This window comes from Eurytemora carolleeae, unplaced genomic scaffold (assembly GCF_000591075.1).
Source record: "Eurytemora carolleeae unplaced genomic scaffold, Eaff_2.0 scaffold776, whole genome shotgun sequence".
Taxonomy (NCBI): domain Eukaryota; kingdom Metazoa; phylum Arthropoda; class Copepoda; order Calanoida; family Temoridae; genus Eurytemora; species Eurytemora carolleeae.
The window spans coordinates 46,133-70,458 of record NW_019396698.1 but is presented as its reverse complement, the minus strand read 5'-3'; the positions used below and the strand labels follow the sequence as shown (position 1 = coordinate 70,458).

Below are 24,326 nucleotides of genomic sequence, written 5' to 3'. Positions count from 1 at the left end.
TATTAACATCATTATTACTTTTTCATTTATGAAATCATTATGTTTTTAGATGGAGTTAAAACTAAATGAGTATCATCATATGGGAGAGATAAATTTTAAAAGACAGTTGAATAAGTTTGAAGGTAAGCTGGAGACAATCTCTTCCTATAAACCATTTGACAATATACTTGTCAACATTGATCATAGTCTAGAAGCTGGTCAACTTCAAACCATTATTAACCTCAAATACAATGAGCATTTTGTTGCATTAGAACTGATGCATTCTGGAAACAAAGATTTACAAAATGTCTCTGGTAAGCACAAAATTGAATCTTCATTTAGCCAGATTAAACTCTTTGAAGTTCAATATGATGTCAAGCTAGTAGAAAGCAGTTTAACTGTATCTGCACAGGCCTATTTAAATAATTCTCATAAAGCTAAACTTACTGCCAGTGGATCAGTTACATCTTCAAACCATGATATCAAATTTGAAATTGAGCACAGTCTTGGAAAATACACAAATATAAATGGAGAGTTTCAATATTTGATTTCGCCGGAAAAGATCAGTACAGAGGCAAAAATGGAATCTGAGGGATCTAAATTGATGAGCTCAATAAAATTGGATAAGTCAGAAACTTCCATGAATACTGATTTCAGAGTTGAGATAGAAAGCTTGAAACCATTCAGTTTTTGGTTTAAATATTCCACTGGTCTAGATGGGAAAGTTTTCCAGTCTGAAGTTATGTATGAGAATATTCAGATGTTCGCAACCAATTTCAAAGCATTGTTTGAAAGTAGGAACAACATCAAATTTACCTCTGCTATGAAGATTCTGTCAAGAAAGATGTCTCTAAACTTTGAAAATTCTAAAAATGAAACATCTTTTTATTATGATGTAGCATCTGGAAGTACTATTACTACAAGAATAAAAACAGAATTAAAGAAAGAAATAAAAGGTGAATTCAAGTCATCAGTAGTTTTACTCGAGATTGACTCTCCGAATGAAACATTTAATGATATAAAAATAGTTACAAAGTGGAAGGAATCGGATGGAAAATATGCACTACAAACTGAAATGAAATATAAAGTTTTCTTAACAAAAATAGAAATGAAGTTTAAGAGTAAGAATGAAGAATTCAAACACTATCTCAATGTTTCAACAAATATTCTCTCTGAGTCTCTAGCTGTTACCCTGGAGAGGGAGAGTACACTCAACTCTCATGCAATTTCCATGAAAAGTGTTTACGGAGAGAAATTGATAAATTTCCATGGCAACCTCTCTTCAGAATCAGAGGTTAAAACAATATTTTCTTCAAACATTACTGGTACTTGGGGTAATGTAGATTTAAACGGATCTTTGGATCTAGCTGAACAAAAGAAAACAGTAAACCTTTTCTTTCAAGATAGAAACAGAGAAGTTTTCCAACTGAAGGCAGAATTAGAATTAGGAGAAGACTCATTTATTACCCTGACAGAAATTAATACTCCATTCACTGATAGACTCACAGTAAGCGGAGAATTTCAAATCTTAAGTGGATACAAATTGCTCATTAAGATTGATCAACCATCCTTTACATATGCTGACTTGCAAGTCAGTTTAAAGAAAAACACAAGATCTATAAATGTCATAGCAAATGTGGACTTTAAAAATCTGATTGACTTTCCTAAAGTTGATTTAAACGGTCATGTAGAATTAAAAGAGGAAATTACAGGAGTTTGGCGTGAAAAAGAAATCAGTAACATTAATTCTAAGTTCTCTCTCAATCTTGATGGTGAAAGATATCTATTAATGAAATTTATTGGTGGTAAAACAGAATATGGATTAAATGGAGAGCTTGAACTCAGCACTGAATTAGCTGGAATTCAGGATATAAAAGCTGATTTAGACATGGATCTCTTTGGAGTTGAAAGTAAGCATGCAGAATTCAAAATAGGGATTAATGAAGATCTGTATTCTGTTCGTCTTCAACAAGAAACATTACAATCTAAATCTCAAATTTCTTCAAAGATTACAACACCTATTCAAAACCTCACATCTTTAGGCTTTGATGCATCATTTGATAACTCAATGGAAAGCATTGAAATAAAATTACACTGGGAAACAGACCATATTATCTTAAGAGGTGATTTTAAAGTTACTAATTCTGGTGCTAGTATGGCTGCCAAGTTGGAGAGTTCAATGCATAGTTGGAAAGAAATTGAAGTATCCTGTAAAATGAACTTGAATGAGGAGGTGAAAGAACTTGAAATTATTGGTGGAAGTGCAGACAACTCGCAAACTGTCAAGATTGTAATTGCGGCTGGTGAGACTACTGGTTCTGCAGAAGTGAACATAGAGCTGCCATTTATTGGTATTGTTGGTAAGAACTTTTTGGGGTCATACCATCTAACGGATGCCAAGTATGAGGTAGAAGGAAATTTTAATGGTGATCTAATGGCATTGCAGATTTTAATGAATGACCCTGTTTACAGCTTTAGTCTTCAAACTTCAGTTCCAGGCTTTCAGCAAGTAGAAGGAAATCTGGTGTTCAAATCTTCTCAAGAATCTATTGAACTTACATCAGATATTACCGTAGACTCTGTGACTAACTCTGCATTATTTCGTTATTCTTTTAAAGACATAGATATTGAAATGGCACTGAACTCTAATTTTTCACAACTGAAGATATTCAAGGTTACAGCTGCATTTCAACCAAATCTTAAAAAGTTTTCTGGAATGTACAACCACCATAATATTGAATCCTTGTTACAACATGATTCAAATATGAGTGAAGTGAAATTAAACTTATCTGGAAAGATATCTACCCTAACTACTGATATCAAGATCTTGTATAAAAATTTAAATGAAAAATCTAAAGTTTTTGTTAGCTCAACTTTCAATAATACATTCTCTTCTATTGAAATTAATTTTTATGGCACTTCAATAGAAGTAGTTTCTGTGATACCAAAGATCGGTAAATCAAGTGTTCAAGTTTCATGGAAGAACGGAGAATACCTGATAAACTTTGAAAACAATAGTTTGACCTACTTCAGAGGAAGCTTGGAATGGAACTTTATTAACTTTTGGACTGGTGATTTCAAGATTGAAATAAATACACTTTTTGACTATGTCAAAACTTTCTCACTGAACACAAGCTATGACTTAGGAAAAGTTCCAGATAAAGCAATAGTTCTAAAAATAAATTACAATGGAATGTATATGGACTCAGACCTCAAGTTTAAAGCCACTCATGATACATTTGATGGAAAAATGTATTTCAAAAGTAGTTTAGATAATTGGGAGGAAGCAATAATTAAAGCTGCTTATAGTATAGATGCAGAACCTGATGTCAAAATATCAATCTTGAGAAATGAAGTTACTGAGGAAATATTTGTAAAAATCACCATTGATGGTTATATTCCTACCATTGACATCAAAACACCTTTTGTTGGATTTGAATCTATGAAACTAAGTGGAACTTTCACTACTAACAAAAATGTTTTTATTCAGTTTGAGAAAAATCAGGATAAATTGTTCACCTTAGATGTTGACTTTACCATATCTACTGACTGGAAAAAAATTGAGGTTACATCAAAAATTTCAATTCTAGGAGTTCTGAAAGAAGATATGAACTTTAATATGAAACTGGAAAAAAATAAACAACTTGCTGCTACCTTAATTCAAGGCATGGTTACTTATGGAGTTGATGTAAATATTTCATTACCTGAAAAAGCATTTAAAATCAAGATTATTTTACCATCAGATGATATAGAGATCGCTGGACAGTTTGGAAGTACAGAATTTATTGCAACATACTCAGTTGGATTACCAAGAAAGAAAAGAGAAGTATTACTTGGATACAAAAATGAGGATGATGTTATGCAAATTAGTTTACAAGCTCCAATCAGTGAATGGAAGGGAGTTAGGTTAGCTGCAGGATACCAGGCTGATGCAAAAGCAGCAAATTTTAACTTTGAAACTCATGGAGATAACAATGATTTTGCCTTTGGCCTCAAATATGACTTTTCTGAATATTTAACAACTGGAAATCTTTTTGGAAAACTGGTCTACCCAAAATTCAATATTGATTACAATGCCAAGCTTCAGTACGATGATGTAGATGGAAACTTTAAAAATGGGTTTCATGGAAAATTCAATTTTGAAAGTTTTGGTGTCAATCTGATATCTGGAGAGATACAAAGAAGCATTGGAAGAACACTGGTAAGTGTGACTACACCATTTGAAGGATGGAAATCAGTTGATTTAAGCTTGGTATCTGATTGGGCCTCTGTCATAACATTAGAACTAAAGCGTGATGGTAGATTATCAAAAATGAATGTGGAACGAAAAAACAACAGCTTGTTTAAACTGAATATATTGACTCCTTATCCTGGATATGAGAAAATTGATGCCAAACTAGAAATTCCATCTGGCAAACCTATTCTTATAGAAATTATTAGAAATGATGAAGTTATCACAAACATTTTATTTGATAATTTAGTTGATCATCGGATTAAAATCAGGTGGGAAGCTCTCAACAAAACATTTATCAACATTGAATTAAGTCTTGAGAAACAAAACGAAAAAAGCTTGGAAATAAAAACTTCCTTTGAAAAGATTAAGTATTTCAAAATTTTCATAGCTCATGAAGCAGTAAACACTACTAAAAACACTGAATTAAAAGTTGAACTCAATGATATATTTTACCATTATAAAACTAGCACAAATATATCTAGTAAACAAATTGATTCAAGAAGCATCACTGAAACAAATATACCTTACCTAAGCCACAAAAAAGAAGAAACAGAGATGAGTGTAGCCTATAGTCTGACAATGGATTCCCCAATAACCTTAAAGTTTAAATCAATCCATGATGGAATCACAACTTTTGATGTTTTTTCATCAATTCTTGTAAATATGCAGAATGGTGAGCTAGAACTGATATATCAAGGAGATTTTCCTTTGCATTCCGGAAAAATTGATGCAAAACTCATCATAAGATCGGACTTTGAAACCAAACTGGAAGTTGCTGGCAAATTGAATTCTAAAAATTTCAAAGTTAAAGCGACACAAGTCGGAGGAAATGCTGAAGCTATATTCAAAAGTAATATTGAAAATTTTGAAAACTTGCAAGGGAGAGCAAAATGGATAGTTGCTGAAGGTCCAACTAAATTGTACGGTCTGGATGCAATTTTTAACTATCAAGAGAAAAAATACATTGGTTTTAAAATCAAGTTTGATTCTAAACCATGTAGTCAATTTTTTATAGAACTGGACATTCCTGGATACATGAAAGAAAGTCTTGACATACACTTAGACAGAATGCCAGTTCTAAAATATGCAGTTACTGTGGCCTACAAGGGCTTTAATGAAATAGAATTGTCTGCAAATTTAGACCTAACTGACATTATACTGGATATACTTGTAGAAAACAAAACAGAGAGCAGAAAATGGGCACTGATTGTGCAAGGAGACATCAAAAATAAAAACCCTGTAAACATTATTTTTGAACTTAGCTTGGAAACTCCATTCACAGAAAAGTTTTCATCAAGGGTAGCATTTGATTTACAGAGTGCCAAGAAAAATGTAGAAACCAGTTTTACCTATGGTGACATTCATGCATCAGTAGTATCTTCAATTCTGTGGTCTGTTCAAACTTCTAATTTGATTCTTGAAGCAAGCTGCCCATCTCTTGGGTTAAACTCATTTAGAATTATTGGCCAAAGAGACTCGTTGAAGACAATGAAATATACTTTTGTTCTGAATGACAGGGCTGTAGAGTTGGAGCTGAGAAATCATGTTAAGCCAGACAGTTTTGATATTGGGATGCTTATCAGTCTCCCAGTCCCAAGTTACAACAAACTAAGTTTCTTTGGAAAGGGAAACATGCCTGCAGAGGGACCAAGAGAAGGAAAATTTGAATTGATAATAACAGATGTAACCATATCATTAGATTATAAAAGAAACAACAACAACTTTGATATAATTCTTCTGACACCATTAACATTTGCAAAAAGGATTTCACTTAAAACTGAAATAGAGCACTGTCAAAATTATAACTTGGAGGCATCCTGGGATAATCATAATATTAAACTTCAGAATGAAATAGATTGTTCAGAATCTGAAGTAAAAGTTGATTACAAAACTACATTTGAAACTGTGAAAAACCTTGAGTTTCAATTCAAGCTAGCTGATAACCATTTCAATCTGAATGGTAAGTTTTTGGGTTTTGGAAATGAAATTTTTCTGATTGCAAAAAGTACAGAGATTGAGAATGGTCAAAAAATATTTGTCAACCTATCAGCAGACAATTTTACATTTACAGAGACTACAACTTATATTCAAACATCAACTGAGAAATCAATCCATTATGAGGTAGTTATCAACTCAACTGTTGAATTGTTGCTAAATATCAAACTTCTTAACAGAGCTGATGGCGTGGATCTAAATATTAATTTTTCAAGTCCTTTTCCAGAGATCAAAGAAGTTCAGATAACCTTGACATTTGTGAACAGTGAGACAGATAGAAGTGGAGCTCTTTTCATATCCCTCAATGAAAAATCAATTAACATCAAGATTGGTTCATCCCAAGGTCACATTTTCTTTGATGTTAAGTCACCCTTGGAAAATTTTGAAACTGTGAAAATGGATTGCAATTATCAAAATGGAAATCTTAAGGTTATGACTGTTTTTAACAAGATGAGCTTTAGTGCTGACTTTAAAAGGAAGGAAACCATCTATAACTTTGATATTGAAACAAAGTCCTCTGATAATGTTATTAAGTTTAATGGAAAAATAGATATTGCTGGCAAAGCTTTACAAACTGTGATTCAATGGAATGCAGAGAAACTCAGCATGAAAGCAAACTACAATGGGAAGAATATTACAATATCTCTAAAATCTCCATTTGAGAACTTTAAAAACATAATATTCAAGGGAACTTGGCAAGAAATTCCCAATGGGTTCACTGTACAAGCTACAGGTGACATTAACTCTGTGTCCCATACCTTTGAAGCAAAGTTTACAAGAGATGAAAAACAAACATTTGGCTTTTGGAAGGCTCAAAGAGGAACTGATGAAGTGAAATTTGAGTTAGATGTTAAACGACCTGACAATGGGATGGATATATCTGTGAAAGTAGAAATTCCAAATCTTCAAAGAATTCAGGTTATCACTGGTTTTAAATTTAGTGACCTGATTTTGGAAGGAAAATTTAATATTAACTCTCCTTTCAAAGAAATTGTTCCTGACTTTGACATTTATTTTAAAAAAGAGTTCATGAGTTCTTCCAATATGTCTTTAGAAGCAAGAGTTCAGGCCCCACAGAAAATATTTGGAATGGAGTCAACTTTTCGCATTGAGCAAATTGATGAATATAACATAATCCTTTTGAATGCTGCTCTTGATATCCCAGTGATTTCTAAGGATTTCACCATAGAATGTATATTTAAACCAGAAAGCCTTCAAGATTTTGAGTTTTCATCAAATTTCATGGTCAATAAAGAAAACTATGGTGGTGGACTTAGCTACAAACAAGAAGACCATAGTTTGGATGTTAAACTTGACATTATTTGTCCAGGGTTTGAACGAACATTCAAGTTTGGTGGAGAATTTAGACAACCAACCCCGGAAGGAGAATTAAAATTGTACTTTAATGATGCTAAATGGGAAAACACATTTGATGTTGAGAATGGAAAGTTTAAAGCAAATTCCAAAATAAACATTGACCAGTTTATCCATACTACACTAGGAAACTTTTTTGAGTTTGATTTATCAAGTGGAGAAACAGTAAAGATTAATGTGGAGTATGAAAGCAAGAAATCTGTTTCATTTAATCTTGACATTCAAGGTCAAGGTACAGCTGGAGTTACCTTTTCTGTTGATAATGGAAAAGTTCTTGGTTCTGTGGATGTTGATTTCTCAAGTTTTGGAATTTTTAAGTCTGCTGAGTTTGTCTGGAAAACAGGTTCATCAGGAGCTTTTGAAATTTCAATTGTTGATAGGTTGTCTACATTTAAGATGCAAATGGGAGATAAATCTGAAGCAAAACGAAGAGTAGCTAGGGCAGCCATATATTCTCCTTTATTTGGTAAACTTGAGTTTGGAACTGGTTCTGATTATAATCAAGGAGTTCTGATGATATCAACTTCCCATGGTCTTCACAAGGTATCTTACGATGTTAAGGAAAGAAATAGTTATGATGTAACTGTTCACCTTGAGAGTCCTTTCCTGGAGAATGGATCAGCCACAACTAGGTTTACTATAGATACAACTGCAGATACTTACAGAGGTAGAATATCACTGAACAATGATCACTTTCTCTCAGGATTTGTGGATATTTCAGAAAATGGTATAGAGGTTAAATTAGATTTGGAAACACCATATCTTCCCAAACCGCACAAGTTCTCTGTTGGTGGAACCTGTCTGAAAAAGGGTGATGAATACAAGATGAATCTAGATGTTGTTTACATTACTAAGCATGTAGCATCTTTAGTTCTGGTCAACAGTGAACTAAATAAATCTTTTCATATTAAGACTCATTCTGCTCTAATCCCTACTGGAGATATTGAGTTTAAAGTTTACTTTAATCCTGTGCCCATGAGCTATGAAGGTGGAATTAAACTTCTGTATGGAGACAATATATGTAGCTTGTCATTCTCTACAACATTTTTTACAGTAAATAATTTTGAAATCAAGTCATATTTCAACTTTACAGCCTTCAAGATCAGAGATGGCAAATTTAATATTTGTGTACATGTCAACCAAGAGGAAAAATTGAAGACAAGTTTTGAAATAAACTCAAAGAAGTATGAACTACAAGTTACTGCTTTAAAGGATGAAATTTTGTCTACAAAAGTTGCTCTTTCCTCTCCTCTCAAGGGCTTTGAATATTGTGAAATTCATTTGAAAACAGCAAAAACACTATTGACAAATTTAAAAGAAGCTTTTGTTATAATATCTATCTTCACTTCTAAAGGAGAGAGTTTTGGCTCAGTATCTTGGAAAATTAGCAATGAAGAAATTGATTTTCTAGCCAAACTTGATATGCCTCATGGTATAAACTACTACCATAACTTCAAGCTGGTAAAAAAAGACAAAAGCATTATTTACACAGCTTTAAGTCCAATCATTGGTCCTGTCAAGTTCAATATTTACAGCACAGTTGCAAACCAGGATGATCTCATGGATGAACGGATCACCTGGAATCTTGATATACTCAATCTTAAGTATAGAGGAAATATTGATTTTAGACTGACCGATGGATATGAATTGAATCTGAATGTTGAAACTCCACATCAGGGATATAAAAAACAAAAATTGACTCTAGGATTTGGCAACACTGTCACAAGAAAAACTCTTAAAGCTAGCATTGAAAGTTTAACTTTTGGTACAGGAATTGAAATGGATTACAAGTTTGAAGAGCTGAAAAACTTTATAGTGCTATTCAAGGTAGATTTCCCTTTGCCTGGCTGGTCAGATTTTTCAGTAGACATCGCAAATCAAATATTTGATGAGTTCTTCAATATTAGATTTGGTGGAAGCTTTGAAGAGAAAAAAGCACTATTTTCAGTCTTTAAAAGTTTAAATCTGGGGAAAGCTGAGCTTATAATCAATAAACACAATTTAGAAAGTATATACAACCACATTGGAACAAACTCATCCACATCTAGAAAAACTCTGGACACAACAATAAACATTGGAAATTTGAATGCAGAAAAAATATTTTTACTGGAGTCATCTGAAAAGGGGAATTCTGTAAATCTGGAAGTGATAGTTGGTGGGTCAACAAAATGTAAAATTAGCAAAAGTTTAGAAGACAACAAATTCACAATTCTTCTGGATGATGTGTTCAGTCCAATGAAATTTGCTGGAACCATGACTTATGACATCAACAATTCTTTTGGATTTTCAAGATCTTCGGTTGGAACCTTGGGCCTTGAATCAGAAATAATTCTAGACAAATCCAAAAGTAAAACATCAAAGGTTATTTTCAATTGGATATTCAGAAAGGCAACATCAGGCGGAAACCTTATCATAACTGTAAAACCATTGAACAAAGATTCATTCACTTTCAGATTACTATCAGAAAACTTTGGGCACCAAAGTTCCTATGCAATTCAGTTACAGAAATCCCAAGAAACCATCTTATTATTGAACAGGTTAGGAATCCAGCTAATTTCACCAACAAATAAGAAATATGAAGATAAATTAATACTGTTTACTCCATACTACCACTTCAAATGTTCAGCAAAACATGAAAAAGAATCCCAATTTCATCTAAGTGAAGGATCAGTTGCTTACGGAATCCCAGGGGAGCAGGAGAGAGGTATTGGATACAGCATATCTACTATTCAAAAAGAAGGAGAAGATTATGAAAGTAAGATTGTGATCAGAAAACCAAATCATGTTCTGAAGAATACAGAGCAACTTGCAATCATCAGAAGCTTTATTGACAGCAAGCACATACTTCAGATAGATTTAGAAAATGATGATCCTCTCAAGAATCTGAACTTTAAGGTAAAAAAGATTTTGTTAATGAAAAGAACCAGTGCCCTTTAACTTATTCATCTCTTTTATTTTCCTTGTGGTTGCTATTCAGTGAAAAAATATCTACACTATTGTTTTGGAGTACTCTTTTGAATACTCTATGAAATTCTATTAGTGGCTGGATTGTTTAAATCTACTTCCTTTTTTTTCTTTTCCTTCTGTTGGAATGTCTCTGATTCTGATAATTTTGAGAAAAATTAAAATTTGTATTTATTGGGACACTCTGCTCATTTTAATTATTTGAGTGCATTCTGTTTTTCAGTATTGCTGTATCTTCAGTTATCTTGTTGACTCAATTAGCAAATTTATTGCTTGCACAGTTGATCATGCTGATTTAAGCTCAGGGGGGTGGGTTTTTAGGGGGGCCAGGTGGAACAAAGGCTTCAGTAATTGTTGCTTTGAGTTCTTTTATTCTGTACTTTTAGTTTTGTGTCAAAATCCTAGTTCCACCTAGTAGTCTTAAAGATGGATCCAACAACATTCATACACTGAGAAATCAATTCCAAATTTTGAATGTGACAAATAGGAACTGGAAAATTAGAAGCAGGTAGGAAGGGAGGGTATCGAGGAACCCTGTTTTCTCCCAGATTTATACTCTTTCCGACTTCTGTGGCATTTTAGGATTACCCATTGGAGTTGCACTGCAATGCAAAATGGGGAGTTGTTTGCTTTGTGGCTCCAGGATGTGGCATTTTCGACAGTAGCCCAGTCTTCCTAGTCGGCAGAGCATCACAGCTGGTAGAGTAAAAAAACCGTCATCATATTGCATGGTTACCAACCTCTCAGGATTCTTCTTTCTATGTTTCTGTTTTTCTTGTTTCTAGTGAGATTTTCTTTGTTTGTTTTTAAGATGTAGTGCCGCCATGTCAATTTAACACAGTGCTCCTCAGCTGAATCCTCTCTCCTGTTACTAAGAGTGGAGCACTGAATTTATATAACCTAACTGTGCTTATGCAGGCCTGCAAACTGTCTGTGGTATACATGATATGCTCTTCTGAAATTTAAATTTCTAGAACATTAATATATTAACATTTCAGGTTGAAGGAAACTTTGAGAATGGACCACAAAGAGCAAATGTTCTTGCAAACATCAACTATGCTCATGGGAGCTCTGACAAGAATGAGTTTGATATTTCTTTGAACTTGGACAAGGTTAATAAAATCGGAAGATTTGAGATTACAACCCCAGAAAATGAAGTTGAACTTGAGGTAAGATTAATTAGTAAAATTTAGTACAGTACTGATTCATTTCTCTGCAGGGAAAGTGGAAAACTAAGCAGGGAATGCATACAAGCAGCCTCACTTTGTATTCAAACAGAATGAAAAAATTTTCCATGTCCCAAGATTACAACAATCAAAGAGGAAATGCAAATATCAACATGCTTATGCCAGGAGATACTACTGTTACACTCTTTGCTGGGTTAGAATCCAGTTCAAATGCTGCTTTCAGGATAGCTCACAGCTACCTTGGAGGTGATCAAGAGGATGTCAATGTAAACATTAATCTGATTGGAGGTCAACAAATGGCCACAACTGTAGTTTGGAGAAAAGAGATGATGAAAGAATTGAAATCTTATGCCAAATGGGCAGTAGACAGCTTCGAGACAGCTCCAATCAGTTTGCAGATTGATGTTACACAGATCCTTGAGGTATTTGAAGTCTTCAGCAAATCGGTATTGAATGATGTTCTTCAGACCCAGTTAAAAATAAACTGTGATCAGATCAGATTTGACTTGACAAGTCATGTAAACAGTATGGACACCTTCCTCACAGGAAGACCTAACATCAACTCTAACTTACTCACATACATCATCAATAGTGTTCAGAATGGTATTGATGTTAGGTTAGTAAATATTAATTATGATATTATGATTATTAACATTTTTTGTAACTAACATGGTTAAATTTTTCAGTATTAACTGTTTGAAGACATTCCTTGGACTTCATGGCAAGATTGTGACTTTAGCTGAGAATTTCCACAGCCAATTGTTTATCAATCTCAAGAAATTTTCTGAAGAAATGAAAATAAAGATTAGGGGACTGAAAGATCTGCTCATGAGAAATTTGAAATCTATTGATAATGTTATAGAACATATTATGCAGCATGCTGAAAAGTGTTTCATAATTGTAAAGGGTTACCTTGACAGTTTTTTGGAAAGATATGACACATTTCTCAGAAAATACTCAGGAGGATCAAGTAAGGCATTTTTCCAGTTTGTGATTAGGGTTCAAAGAGATGTTCTGGAATATTTAGAGGCATTTAGAAAGTATATGGACAACTTTCAGAAAGTGAAGGAAATTGCAGATATATACAAGGATTTGGCAAATTGGCTTGAGTATGTCAACTTTAATCAACATCTGCATGAGACTGCTGAGAAATTATCCAGGTATTTTAAAAATATAATTTTTGAATTACAGTTTTAATTTTAACACTTTTCTTTTATATTTCTTTTTTTAGGTTCTTAGATGAAAGCACAAGAGCACTGGACAGAGTAAAGGAAATTGTATCCAGATGGATACAAAACGCAAAGACGCTGTCAGAAAAATCTTACGAAATTGCGATGCAATATCCACCTTTTGCCTACTTTGTAACTGTTACCACTAACTGGTATAACTTGGGTAAAGATGTTATGCTCCACTTTCTTCAAGATTATCATGTTAGAAAACTACTGGATTCAGTGTTAACACAGGCTAATATTTATACTGCAACAGCATTCAGACTGGTTGATCTCATGGCAAACAAGAGAGATCTGTTTACCTACAGTTTAGTCTATGAACCGGAGAGAGGATATATAAAGCATGCACAAACACTTCCAATTGAATGGTTTGAGTTTAATGAGGTCCCAAAGTTCCTTGAAATGTTTTCATCATCAAAGAAATCACCAGATTTTGACATTACAGATTTTTACCTAGGTATGAATGATGCCGTAAGATCTTTTTCTGCAATGGTGGCAACTCAGACCTTTTTACCCCCATTTCTAGCTACTGCAACCCTTATTGGAGATAATCATTTGGTCACATTTGATGGGAAGTTGTATGATTTTGCAGGGAATTGCAGCTATCTACTGACTAGTGACTTTGGTCACAATAGGTTTTCCATTATTGCAAACTATAAGAAACAAGTCCGGATGTCACTAACTATTCTGGTTGATAATACAACTATAGAAATGTTTCGGGACGGAAGAGTTTTCATCAACAAGACAAGAACTGAGCTCCCTCGTATCATGGAGAATACATACATTAAGCAGGAGGGAAGCAGAGTTATCTTAACCAACAAGCAAGGTTTCTTCATCAACTGTAACAACGTTCAGAACATTTGTAAAATTAAGCTGAGTGGTTGGTACTTCGGAAGAACTGGAGGTCTGTTAGGAGTATACGATAATGAACCTAGTAATGATTGGATGCTTTCTACAAGACACCATACTACTGACCTACGCACCTTTGTTGAAAGCTGGAATTTAGAAGAGGAATGTCAGGCTGACTATGTCCCAGTAGAGGAATCTTTAAACTCATGGGATAGAGAAAAGTGTGCCAACCTGTTTTTGAATGAAGACAGCAGTCTTAGACCTTGCTTTGGTATTGTCAACCCAACACCATACTATGGTTTATGCCTGAAAGAGATGGAGATGATCAAAAATAAGGTAGAGAGAACCCGAGGCTTTTGTTTGGCTAGCGCCGCCTATGTTGAGAGCTGCAAAATGAACAAGGTTGATATAGGACATCCTTTAGATTGTGTGAACTGTGAGACTCCCTTAAGCTCTGATATAGGAGGTGGACATAATATCAGATACACAAATACGGTCAAAAAAAGTGCCGATGTTATATTTATTGTGGAACAGAAAAAGTGTGCAGAAACTTTGAAACTTAAATCCCTGGTTGCCCTGATAGAATCATCTTTAGTAGAGGATCTAATAAAAGATAACAAGTATGCTCTGGTAGGATATGGAGGATACAATGAGCTATCCAGTCCTCATGTGTTTACAGCTGGGAGTCAAGTATACAGTGATGCTATTGGTATTCAGACAGCATTTGATGGGTGAGTACATACAGTTTTAAATGGGTTATTCAGACATTTGAACATATTGTCAATTAGTGTCCAGTTTCCTGTGATTTTCATATTTGTTAAATTCACTTGCTAAAAAAATCAAGTTCATGATCAATGGTTAATATAAAACAATTTTAAACCAAAAATATCTATATTTTCATAGAAACGATACATATTGTATAATTATAGATAATGATATCAAAGATATATTTACACTGAAGGCAGTATTAATTAAAGCTTTTTAATGACACTTTTTTTGTTAAGGGCAAAAATGAGATTTTGAAGTAACCCCCTGATATTTACCATCGTCAGAATCCCGAGATTTACTGCGGAACGTGTGACTGAAACAGAAAATAAAATGTTATTGCTCAAAACTTGAAAAAAAGTAAAAAAGAACATTTTTAATAAATCTCATCTTGCTGATTTAAAAGGACTGTAAAGGAAAAATGAAAGGCTGAAAGATAATCACTTTAGCTCTTGATCGCGACCCATGAAAGTTATATCTGATGTTCCTGTCTCGAGAAATTGATATAAAACTGTGTTAAAATTATACGAAGGTTCATATATGTAAAATTTTGAAAATCTGAGACTTAAATCACGTGACCAGAACTATCATCAATGGCAGAGCAGTATACTGGTCACGTGTCTCCGCCTGTATCACGTGACCACTTTACTGCACTGCCATTGGTGGAATTTCTGGTCAAGTAATACGGACTGTTTTGCCCTTAAACTCTCATTTTTGTCACCATCATTTTGAAATTTCTTGACTTTTAAGAAATGTTTTTAGAATCTGTGTCACAACTTTATTCCATGGTTAAGTCCTGTTGCACCAAGATTTTTTTTGTTAAGGTTGAATTTTATTGGCGAGGAGGGAAATGCATTTGATGCAATAAAGTATGCTGCCAGACTGACTGTCAGGTCAAGTGTATCCAAGATCATGGTTCTAGTTAACTGTGAAACTATCTATGACAAGCGTATATTCGCTGATACATCGATTATGCTAAAAGAACAAGATATCACTCTTCACTATTTGGCCCCAACAAGCTTTCGTCTCAAGAATAAAGCCATGCATGATATATTTGGGTTTGACAAGAACTATGTGTACACCAGCTCCAGTTTAAGCACTAGAACAGGAGATTCAGCTCTCCGAACCCATCTGAAAACTCCTAAAGATTACATATCCGCTCTCTCTTTAAACTCTGGAGGGTTGATATTCTCCCAATCCAACCTGCTGGTCAGCTCAAGCACGGAGAAGCAAGCAGCAACAATACTGGGTCGGCAGATTGCTAGAACAGGAGCTCCTTCAACCTGTCAGGTAGTTTATATACTATTTATAAATGGAGTTTAGGCGTAGGTTAAACTAATCACCAGGTATAGAATAGAATGTCAGGGCTCAGTAACATTTCGTCTAGTACACTTTCGTCTAATAACATTTGGTCTAGTAACATTTGGTCTAAGTAAAATTTCGTCTAAGTAACATTTGGTCTAAGTAACATTTGGTCTAAGTAACATTTCGTCTAAGTAACTTTTAGTAAGTAAATTGGTCTAAAACTACAGAATTGGTTTAACTAACTTTAAGAAAGGAGTAAGTAACATGTTGTCCAAGTAACTTTTGGTATAAGCAATTTTAGTAAGGAATTTGGTCTGAAGTACTTATCTACAAAAGTACTGGTTGAGTATCATAATTAATCCCGCCATTGAGTTCCTTGCAGTTCAACGTGTTTTAGAAGAGTGGAGAATTTCTCCTATACGAATTGCGGATTTCTTGATTTTGTTTCACGGGTTTTCTTTTTTTTTTGCAGTGTAAAGATAAAATCACTTAACATTTTTTTCAGACCAAAAGTTACTTAGACCAAATGTTACTTAGACCAAATGTTACTTAGACCAAATGTTACTAGACAAAAAAGAACTAGACGAAAATGAACTAGACAAAAGTGAACTTAGACGAAAGTGTACTAGACAAAATGTTACTGAGCCAATGTCAGATTCACAACGGTACCCTGAAAAGCTTTATCTGGTGAAGTATTGATTATAAATCCATGTTTATAATTTTGAAAACTGATTATCTTCAATTTTGGTTAGTCTAGTGATTTGCGCATTTATACAACAAAAAACTTTGTAGGACTTGAAAGATTAAACAATTTTCAAGCAAAAAACCCACATTTGGCTTGCTTATTTGTTTTTATCCAATAAACGATAAATCGGCTGAAAATATTTTTTTTATAAAACAGGCAAGGTACATTTTTTGTGGCACGTCGAATTTTTTTATAATTAAATTTAAGATTAGAAAAATCAGCGAGTTTTTTGTTGTTATTTTTACTTCATAATGTAAAAATGAAAAAGGTTGCAGATAATGAAATATTGAAAGTTTATATTATACTTGAATGCACGGTAAGAAGCGCTCTGCTAGACTAGAATTTATTAAATTGAAAGAAATTAAATTCTTATTATTTTTTATTTGTATAATATTGTAGCTGTGTGACTGTATGGTGGATGACGAAGGAGCTGGAAAAGTCCTGTGTCAGAAATGTATCGACTCAAGTTTTGATATTCTAGCGTATCAATGGAACAAGTTCGGATCCAGCCATGCATAAAACTGTTTTTGAAATGAAAAATAAATTATTTTATCTACAGTGGATTTCTAAGTATTCCAAGGATCGATTTTGTTTGGTACCTTCAATGGTTTCAAGGGTGACTTTAGTTTCTAAAAAAACATTTAAAAATTTAAAAACAATTATTTTTCATGTTGTTTAAAAATATACAAATCTTTCAGAGGCCTTATTTTATATAGATATTTTGTTTAAGTGAGTCACGTATCAAAACTATATACCGTACCAAAAAGGTCCAATTTTTTTTTATTTTTAGACTGAACAGAATTGAGCTTTTAAGTATTTCTTACAAATTTCTATTTTTATAGAATTGAATCAAATTTTGGTCAAACCATGCAGCTAACTCAATTTTCGTTTTAAAATAAAACCTGATTTTACAATATTTTAGAATAGGAATTTTATTTAAAGTTTTTTTTAGCTCGCAATCGAACGTAAAAAACATGTCAATTGTATTTTTTCTTAATATTTTAGTTGTAATCTGCACACTTCAAAGGAATTGAGTCTTTGCTACAAAACTTTGATTTTCTATTGTAAAAGATTGGAAGATATAAATAAACAAGATCGGGGTTTCTACACACTGTACATTCTGGTTCATTTCAAGTACCGGGCTTACTTATAGTCAGCTTTAAAGGAAGCTGTGCAGTACACATACAGATTTCATAAGGCAAAACGGGACGGTTTGTATTGTGTGAACTTACCAATTGATTCATCCAGTGATTTCCAGAGAATATACGTTATGAAGATAAATTGATCCTATGCTAATTAAAAGAACAAGTTTTTGTAAACGATTTTTAAAATTCAGAATGATTTTTTTATCTGAAAGTACGTGAAATTTTCCCTTTAAGTGTTAATAAATAATATGGTCTTCTCATGATTATGCATTCAAGAAACAGAATGAAAATATTTTAGTTTTGGGACATTTTGTTCAACCATATCTAGACTAAAACCATATCTTAGATTTTATGTACTTTAGAGATTTTTTGTACTTTAGACTATCTATCTATCCCTATCTTTAGGCTTTATAAAAAAGTACGACAAGATATTTTTTAATATTAAAAGTAATGGATTTATTTTCTTATTGAATCGCAGAATAAGTAAACATTTTAAAAGTAGTCCCGACTACATAAAAAACCTCACCCACTTTCAGAACTAAATTTAAAAGTACTCATCGAACTTACTAATGGAAGAAAGTAACAAAGTAAAAAAGGAACAAAAACTTATTATAGTTCCTTATGTTTAAAGTGACTTGAGACGTAATTACAAGTAACTCTTTATTTATAAAGTTTAATGTCCGATTCTATACATTATAAAGTTTATTGTCCGATTCTAAATTATAAAGTTTAATGTCCGATTCTAAATTATAAAGTTTAATGTCCGATTCTACATTATAAAGTTTAATGTTTGATTCTAAATTATAAAGTTTAATGTCCGATTCTAAATTATAAAGTTTAATGTCCGATTCTAAATTATAAAGTTTAATGTCCGATTCTAAAATATAAATTTTAATGTCCGATTCTACATTATAAAGTTTAATGTCCGATTCTAAATTAATAAGTTTAATGTCCGATTCTACATTATACAGTTTAATGTCCGATTCTAAATTATAAAGTTTAATGTCCGATTCTACATTATAAAGTTTAATGTCCGATTCAAAAATATAAATTTTAATGTCCGATTCTAAATTATAAAGTTTAATGTCCGATTCTAAATTATAAAGTTTAATGTCCGATTCTAAATTATAAAGTTTAATGTCCGATTCTAAATTATTAATTTCAATGTCCGATTCTAAATTATAAAGGTAATGTCCGATTCTAAATTATAAAGTTTAATGTCCAATTCTAAATTATCCGATCAAGGATGTATAAGATATCAATTAACTTCTCTGTTAAACTTTATTATTTCAAATTGTGAATTCTGGTACAGAAACAATACGCCGATACCTTTCACATGATTGATAAGATAAAGGTTTAAAGGGCAAGGTTATGAATCGGACATGACCCTTTTTAAATGGAAGGTCACATGAAATTACGACACAGTCCTTGAAAACAACTCTGTTATATGGGGATTGATCAATGTTTTAAGATTTAAGTTAAGCACACTTGTCCACAGCCAGTAACTGGATTGGTGTCCAGACTGGTGTTCTCGGGTTTGATTCCCGTGGACCCGTACTCCACACAAACCTGTGGTTTCAGAAACATCTGAAGCCAACATCTGGTTAAGCAGTTATGACCACCTGCCGGATGTAGGACAAAGGGGCGGCTGTCAATAACTCTCGCAGCGAAAGGGTGTGTTCTTTCTACTCAACAAGGAAAAAGCTTTAAGTGGATTGATCCAAGGGAATGATGATGAAGAGAGGAAAGGTGGACAAGCAGGGAGAGTTTATGGTCGCCAGCTATAGGTACCTGGGGGTATCCAATCCGGGTTTACAAATGATTGGGAGCAGCAATGAGTGTGATGTTTCCTGTCTGTACGGCACAAGGGCCTCATTCCAGTATATCAGAAGAATTCCTGCACCCTATTTTTCTCAGGCCTAAGAACCCTTAGGCAGTTGGAATATTGTCAACCCTCTTCTCAGTATGAATGAAGCGTGGATGGATGAATGTGCTGCTAGATTACAACCCCCGGTAGATCAATATAAACCCATAACACACTAAACGTTCGCAATAGAATAATTCCGAGATTTGATCGTAACAACCCGATCAAGTCCTGGGGAGAAAAAAATCTCTTAAAAAGATTTAAGCCGGCACTCAATTGAAACCGGGGATTTGAGACGCGGCTCTTAATTCATTAGATTTGGACTCTGGGATCTGGATTAAAAACTATCTTACAACTCAATCAAATAAAAGAATAATTTCTTTTTTAAAAACATTTTACATACATTTATTTGATACTTATTGTATAAAGTTATGTTTTTAAAATATTATTTCAATTTAATTGTATGGTACATATCACAACAAACATTTATTTCGTATTCCATACTCAATAGAAAGATCAAACTTTGAAGATATTATCTTAGTTTTAAAACTTTACGCTTTAAACTAAAAAAGGACTTAAACTCGCCAAAATTTTAAGTTTTTTTAAAAATTTTACTCTTGCTATTTTACTGTTGCTATTTCAGGTTTAAAACTTTACTAATTGTATTGTTGGTACACACATTTATCACAATTCACAGTAAACATTTAATTATTACACTTTTTTGTAATCACCGATATAATCGGCATTTTTTTACATAAAGGAATTAGTTCTTTCCAAAAACTGTGAACAACTTTATATTTGCAACCCGATACAAATTCTGTTAGATCAAAGACTCTAAGTTTAAATATCAAAGGTTTAACCATCAGGTTGCAAAGGTCTAGGAACTAGAAAATTTAAGTTTGTGGGAAGAACTTAGTTCCTTTAAAGCTTTTAATTTTTCAGTACAAAACTGGTATTTTTACCGAAGCGTGCAGTAGTCTGAGATAATAATTATATATATCTGAAAACTTTCAGTTTTCACTTTAATTTCACAGATATCTGTGTGAGGGTACTGAATGAGGTTCACATTTAATTTTCCTGAAATTCCTTTTAAGAATTAGCTTTATCATTTATTTAGGAGCAAAGGAACTGAGTTTTGTCATGTTTTTTAATTCCTATATCTTTGGAGCCCAATGGGATTATATAATTTCAGTTTCTTGCTCACACTCAGTTCCTTCAGAAATTTTAGTTTGATCTTGGATATAGCCCAATGGTATTACACTAAATAATTCAAACGTAATAAACCATGGATATATGATAGAATGGATATACCATAGTCAAGGTATGATGTAATTTTTCGCTGGGGTGTTATGCAGTACGTTAGACATTGAAACCTGTACTTCCAACTTTTCTGTGGTTTTCGTAAAGTTAATAGATGTCAGAGGAGCATAGAAAAACATTGTAAGTCTTTAAAACTTGGTAAAATTTAACCTCCTTCTTTGTAACATAAAATTTGTTGGTTATGAAATTCTAAATTTTAATTTTTAACAAAGTTCTCAATATCTCGGTCAATTCTTAAGGTACAAAAACGGCAGACCACATTTTGGAATTCTGAAAACAAGATATAACAGCTGTACAGCAAACCCACAAAATTACATATAGTAACGATCGATAGATAGAAGCATTTCTATAAGCGGGCCGTGTAATATACTACACTGACAATTATCAAATGGACACCGACGGACAGAAAATCCAGCCGAATTATTTTTACGATATTTTACGATTAAAAATCCCTCCAAATAAACCTTGTCTGTGTTAAAGCTCACCATAAGGTTGGAAACCTAGAGAGAGGGAGCCAATTTCTTATGCCGACTTAAGTCGTTTTTCCAGTCAACTTATTACATCTTAGTGCTGGAGAATGAAATCCTTGAATTTATTGAAGCTCTGTTCCTTCTTGAGTTGATGAGAAGACTTCTTGAAACCTTGCTCCCGACAAACCGATCTTTTTGTAGAAATGGAGTTTCCTGTAGCTCTATTCCGGGCTGAACAAAAAATTTCAAGGTGTTTCAAAAATCTGGTTGATTGAAGATTAGACAGGTAGAGGATTAGATAGGAATATTAGACAAGAAGAAAAATAGAAAGGAAGAAGATTAGACAGGTAGAAGATTAGACAGGTAGAATACTAATCAGGTAGAAGATTAGACAGGTAGAAGATTAGACAGGAAGAAGATTAGACAGGTAGAAGATTAGACAGGAAGAAGATTTGACATGTAGAAGATTAGACAGGAAGAAGATTTGACAGGTAGAAGATTAGACAGGTAGAAGATTAGACAGGTAGAAAATTAGACAGGTAGAAGATTAAACAGGTAAAAGATTAGACAGCTAGAAGATTAGACAGGAAGAAGATTAGACAGCTAGAAGATTAGACAGGTTGAAGATTAGACAAGGAAAAAATAGACAGGAAGAAGATTAGACAGGTAGAAGATTAGACAGGAAGAAGATTAGACAGGTAGAAGATTAGACAGGTAGAAGATTAGACAGAAAGAAGATTAGACAGGTAGAAGATTAGACAGGTAGAAGATTAGACAGAAAGAAGATTAGACAGGGAGAAGATAAGACCGGAAGAATATTAGACAGGAAGAAGATAAGACAGGAAGAAGATTAGACAAATTTAAGATAAAAAATCTGAGAAACATCAAATTATGACAAATAATTAAATCTGGAAAAGTGGAAAGTCTACATAAATGATCTAAGAGACAATTTCTAAACCACACACGAACAATAATCAATGGGTGACACATTATATAAAGAGTCAGGACCCGAGCCTCTAGCAAATGTTTATGAACTGGGTAGAGGATTTAGCAGACCAGACAGAGCTAATAATAACCCTGCAGATATAAGATTATAAATGATTACCCTGGTTTCCGAGTCTTGTGCTTCATGTCCGCTTCTGCTTTGCTTCCTGCTATATAAAATAATGAAACTTGTTGTGCTTTCAGGGAGATCGCTCCCCATTAAAAAAATTATTAAAAAGAATACATATATTGTGTAAGTGAACAAAATCCCTTTAAGATAATGGCAATTTTCAAATTCTGTTTAAAGGGAGTGTTCGCAAAAAACAAGCACTGGCCCAACATGTTGGGTAAAACATGCTGACTGACCTGCAGTGGACGCTGGAATTGTACGAAAACATGTTGTACAAGAAGGGATTGACGCAGTTGTTGACGCAGCAGAACACCCAGAGAAACTTTTGAATTCGGAAATCCAGTTTGAAGAAGGATTCTTGGTCAATAAAATACCTAAATAAGTCCAGGGTTATCCAAATAAGAATGAGATTTAATGACGACCTAAACCTTGATCTTTAAGTAAATCTGGCCGAATTTAATGAATTGGAGAGAGGTCACTGAACTACCTAACGTCTAGTTCAACTACTGTTTAAGTGCTCATTGGTTCAAATCTTGAATAACTGATTCAAAGTTCAAAAATTGGTAGTCAGCTGATGTATGGAAAAATTGGACTATTTCAACCAATCACAGGGCTGAAAATATCAAGCTATTTCAACCAATCACAGCGCTGAAAATATCAAACTTTTGGCTAAATTAGACTTAGAGCTTGGCTCTAAGGATAGTTAAACATTTTAAAACTCCAAGTTGAACTAGCCATAACAGAAACATAGTTGAACTGGCTCTTTGTACTTCAAAGACTTCTCGCAGTTAATTAAATTCAATCTCATTAACCTTACCAGATGTTAGCAATCTGATACGGAGTCCAACAGAGGACGAATCCGAAAGTAAGGATTCCTGTCAACTTCACGGACTTGATCTTAGCTTTACCCAGCAAACATTGACGGGGAGGAGCAGGGGTCTCTAAACAATACAAATCAGTTGTTTGTCAAGTTTTGTCAAAAAATATATCAAAATTCTTCTCTTCGTTTATTATAAAAGCTTGTTTTCCTTAACGTAGAACTAAAATTTTAAATAAATAAATATTAAACAACTTTCCTGAGGCTTGAAGGAAAACTTTTTGATGACAAAATATAAAACCTTGGCAGTAGAAATACAAACGTTTCTTTAGTTACTATACTTAGCTAGATACAGTGTGTCCCTCTTAAATTACGGGCCCGACGTTTATTACATACAAACAAACATACAGACGACAAAGCCAATTATTTTCATAATTAATCATTTCAGATTAATTATTTCTTCAAAATTCACTCTTCTCTTCTAATTATCTTCTAAATATGATATTATTGTCTCCTAAATTGGACGTCAAGTGTACGGAGAAATTATCTATCTATCAGATAAGAATTTTGCATGAGACATCTAGCGGCCAACATATCGTCCGCCAAAGTACGTGAACTACACGACCACTATCTATGGAGAGAACGGACTCAGTCGTCAACCTACTTGAACAAGTATGATTCTTGAAACAATAACCAAAGTCGTATTGCTACTGTTATGTTTCGTTAGGTAAAGATGTATCAGACAGTAGAAAAAAAAGAAAATAAAGAAAATAAATATCTAAAAAGAAGTTTTCTATAAAATATCTAACTTCGTTATTTTTCTCGGCCAAAAATATGAGAAAAATAAAGTATAACTAGGAGTTAGATTAGAACCAGATAATATTACTGATATATGTACATATTTACCAGGGGCGTACGAGAGCATTTTTCAAAAAAGGGGTTTTTACGGGGGGGGGGGCACAAAATTTAG

The 24,326-nt window shown here is 33.4% G+C and overlaps 2 protein-coding genes and 1 long non-coding RNA gene across 8 annotated transcripts in view; 1 reads left to right on the top strand and 2 right to left on the bottom strand.

The window, feature by feature from the left end:
- The window catches only part of LOC111707529 (uncharacterized), a 33,375-nt gene extending 16,186 nt beyond the window's left edge, over window positions 1-17,189 (top strand). Inside the window, exons 11-17 of the mRNA XM_023480643.1 lie at window positions 50-10,477; window positions 11,545-11,715; window positions 11,766-12,349; window positions 12,420-12,893; window positions 12,965-14,542; window positions 15,401-15,866; window positions 17,026-17,189. Of these exons, the coding sequence (XP_023336411.1) occupies window positions 50-10,477; window positions 11,545-11,715; window positions 11,766-12,349; window positions 12,420-12,893; window positions 12,965-14,542; window positions 15,401-15,866; window positions 17,026-17,145 (13,821 nt within the window). The 3' untranslated portion in view covers window positions 17,146-17,189. The remainder of the gene's footprint in view (window positions 1-49; window positions 10,478-11,544; window positions 11,716-11,765; window positions 12,350-12,419; window positions 12,894-12,964; window positions 14,543-15,400; window positions 15,867-17,025) is intronic.
- Window positions 14,810-24,326, bottom strand: part of LOC111707530 (gonadotropin-releasing hormone II receptor) — a 31,832-nt gene continuing 22,315 nt past the window's right edge. For all 5 annotated transcript variants that reach the window (XM_023480645.1, XM_023480647.1, XM_023480646.1 and 2 more), the window contains exon 13: window positions 14,810-14,892. In XM_023480645.1, coding sequence (XP_023336413.1) covers window positions 14,811-14,892 — 82 coding nt within the window. In that variant the 3' untranslated portion in view covers window position 14,810. The remainder of the gene's footprint in view (window positions 14,893-24,326) is intronic.
- LOC111707533 (uncharacterized) lies at window positions 20,500-23,562 on the bottom strand. Of its 2 annotated transcripts, XR_002766463.1 has the most exons (5): window positions 23,357-23,562; window positions 22,776-22,913; window positions 22,531-22,579; window positions 21,441-21,656; window positions 20,500-20,712 (listed from the first exon to the last, which is right to left on the bottom strand). It is a non-coding gene; the product is annotated as an uncharacterized LOC111707533 (long non-coding RNA). The 2 variants fall into 2 exon arrangements; XR_002766462.1 differs by having other exon boundaries at window positions 20,500-21,656; window positions 23,357-23,513.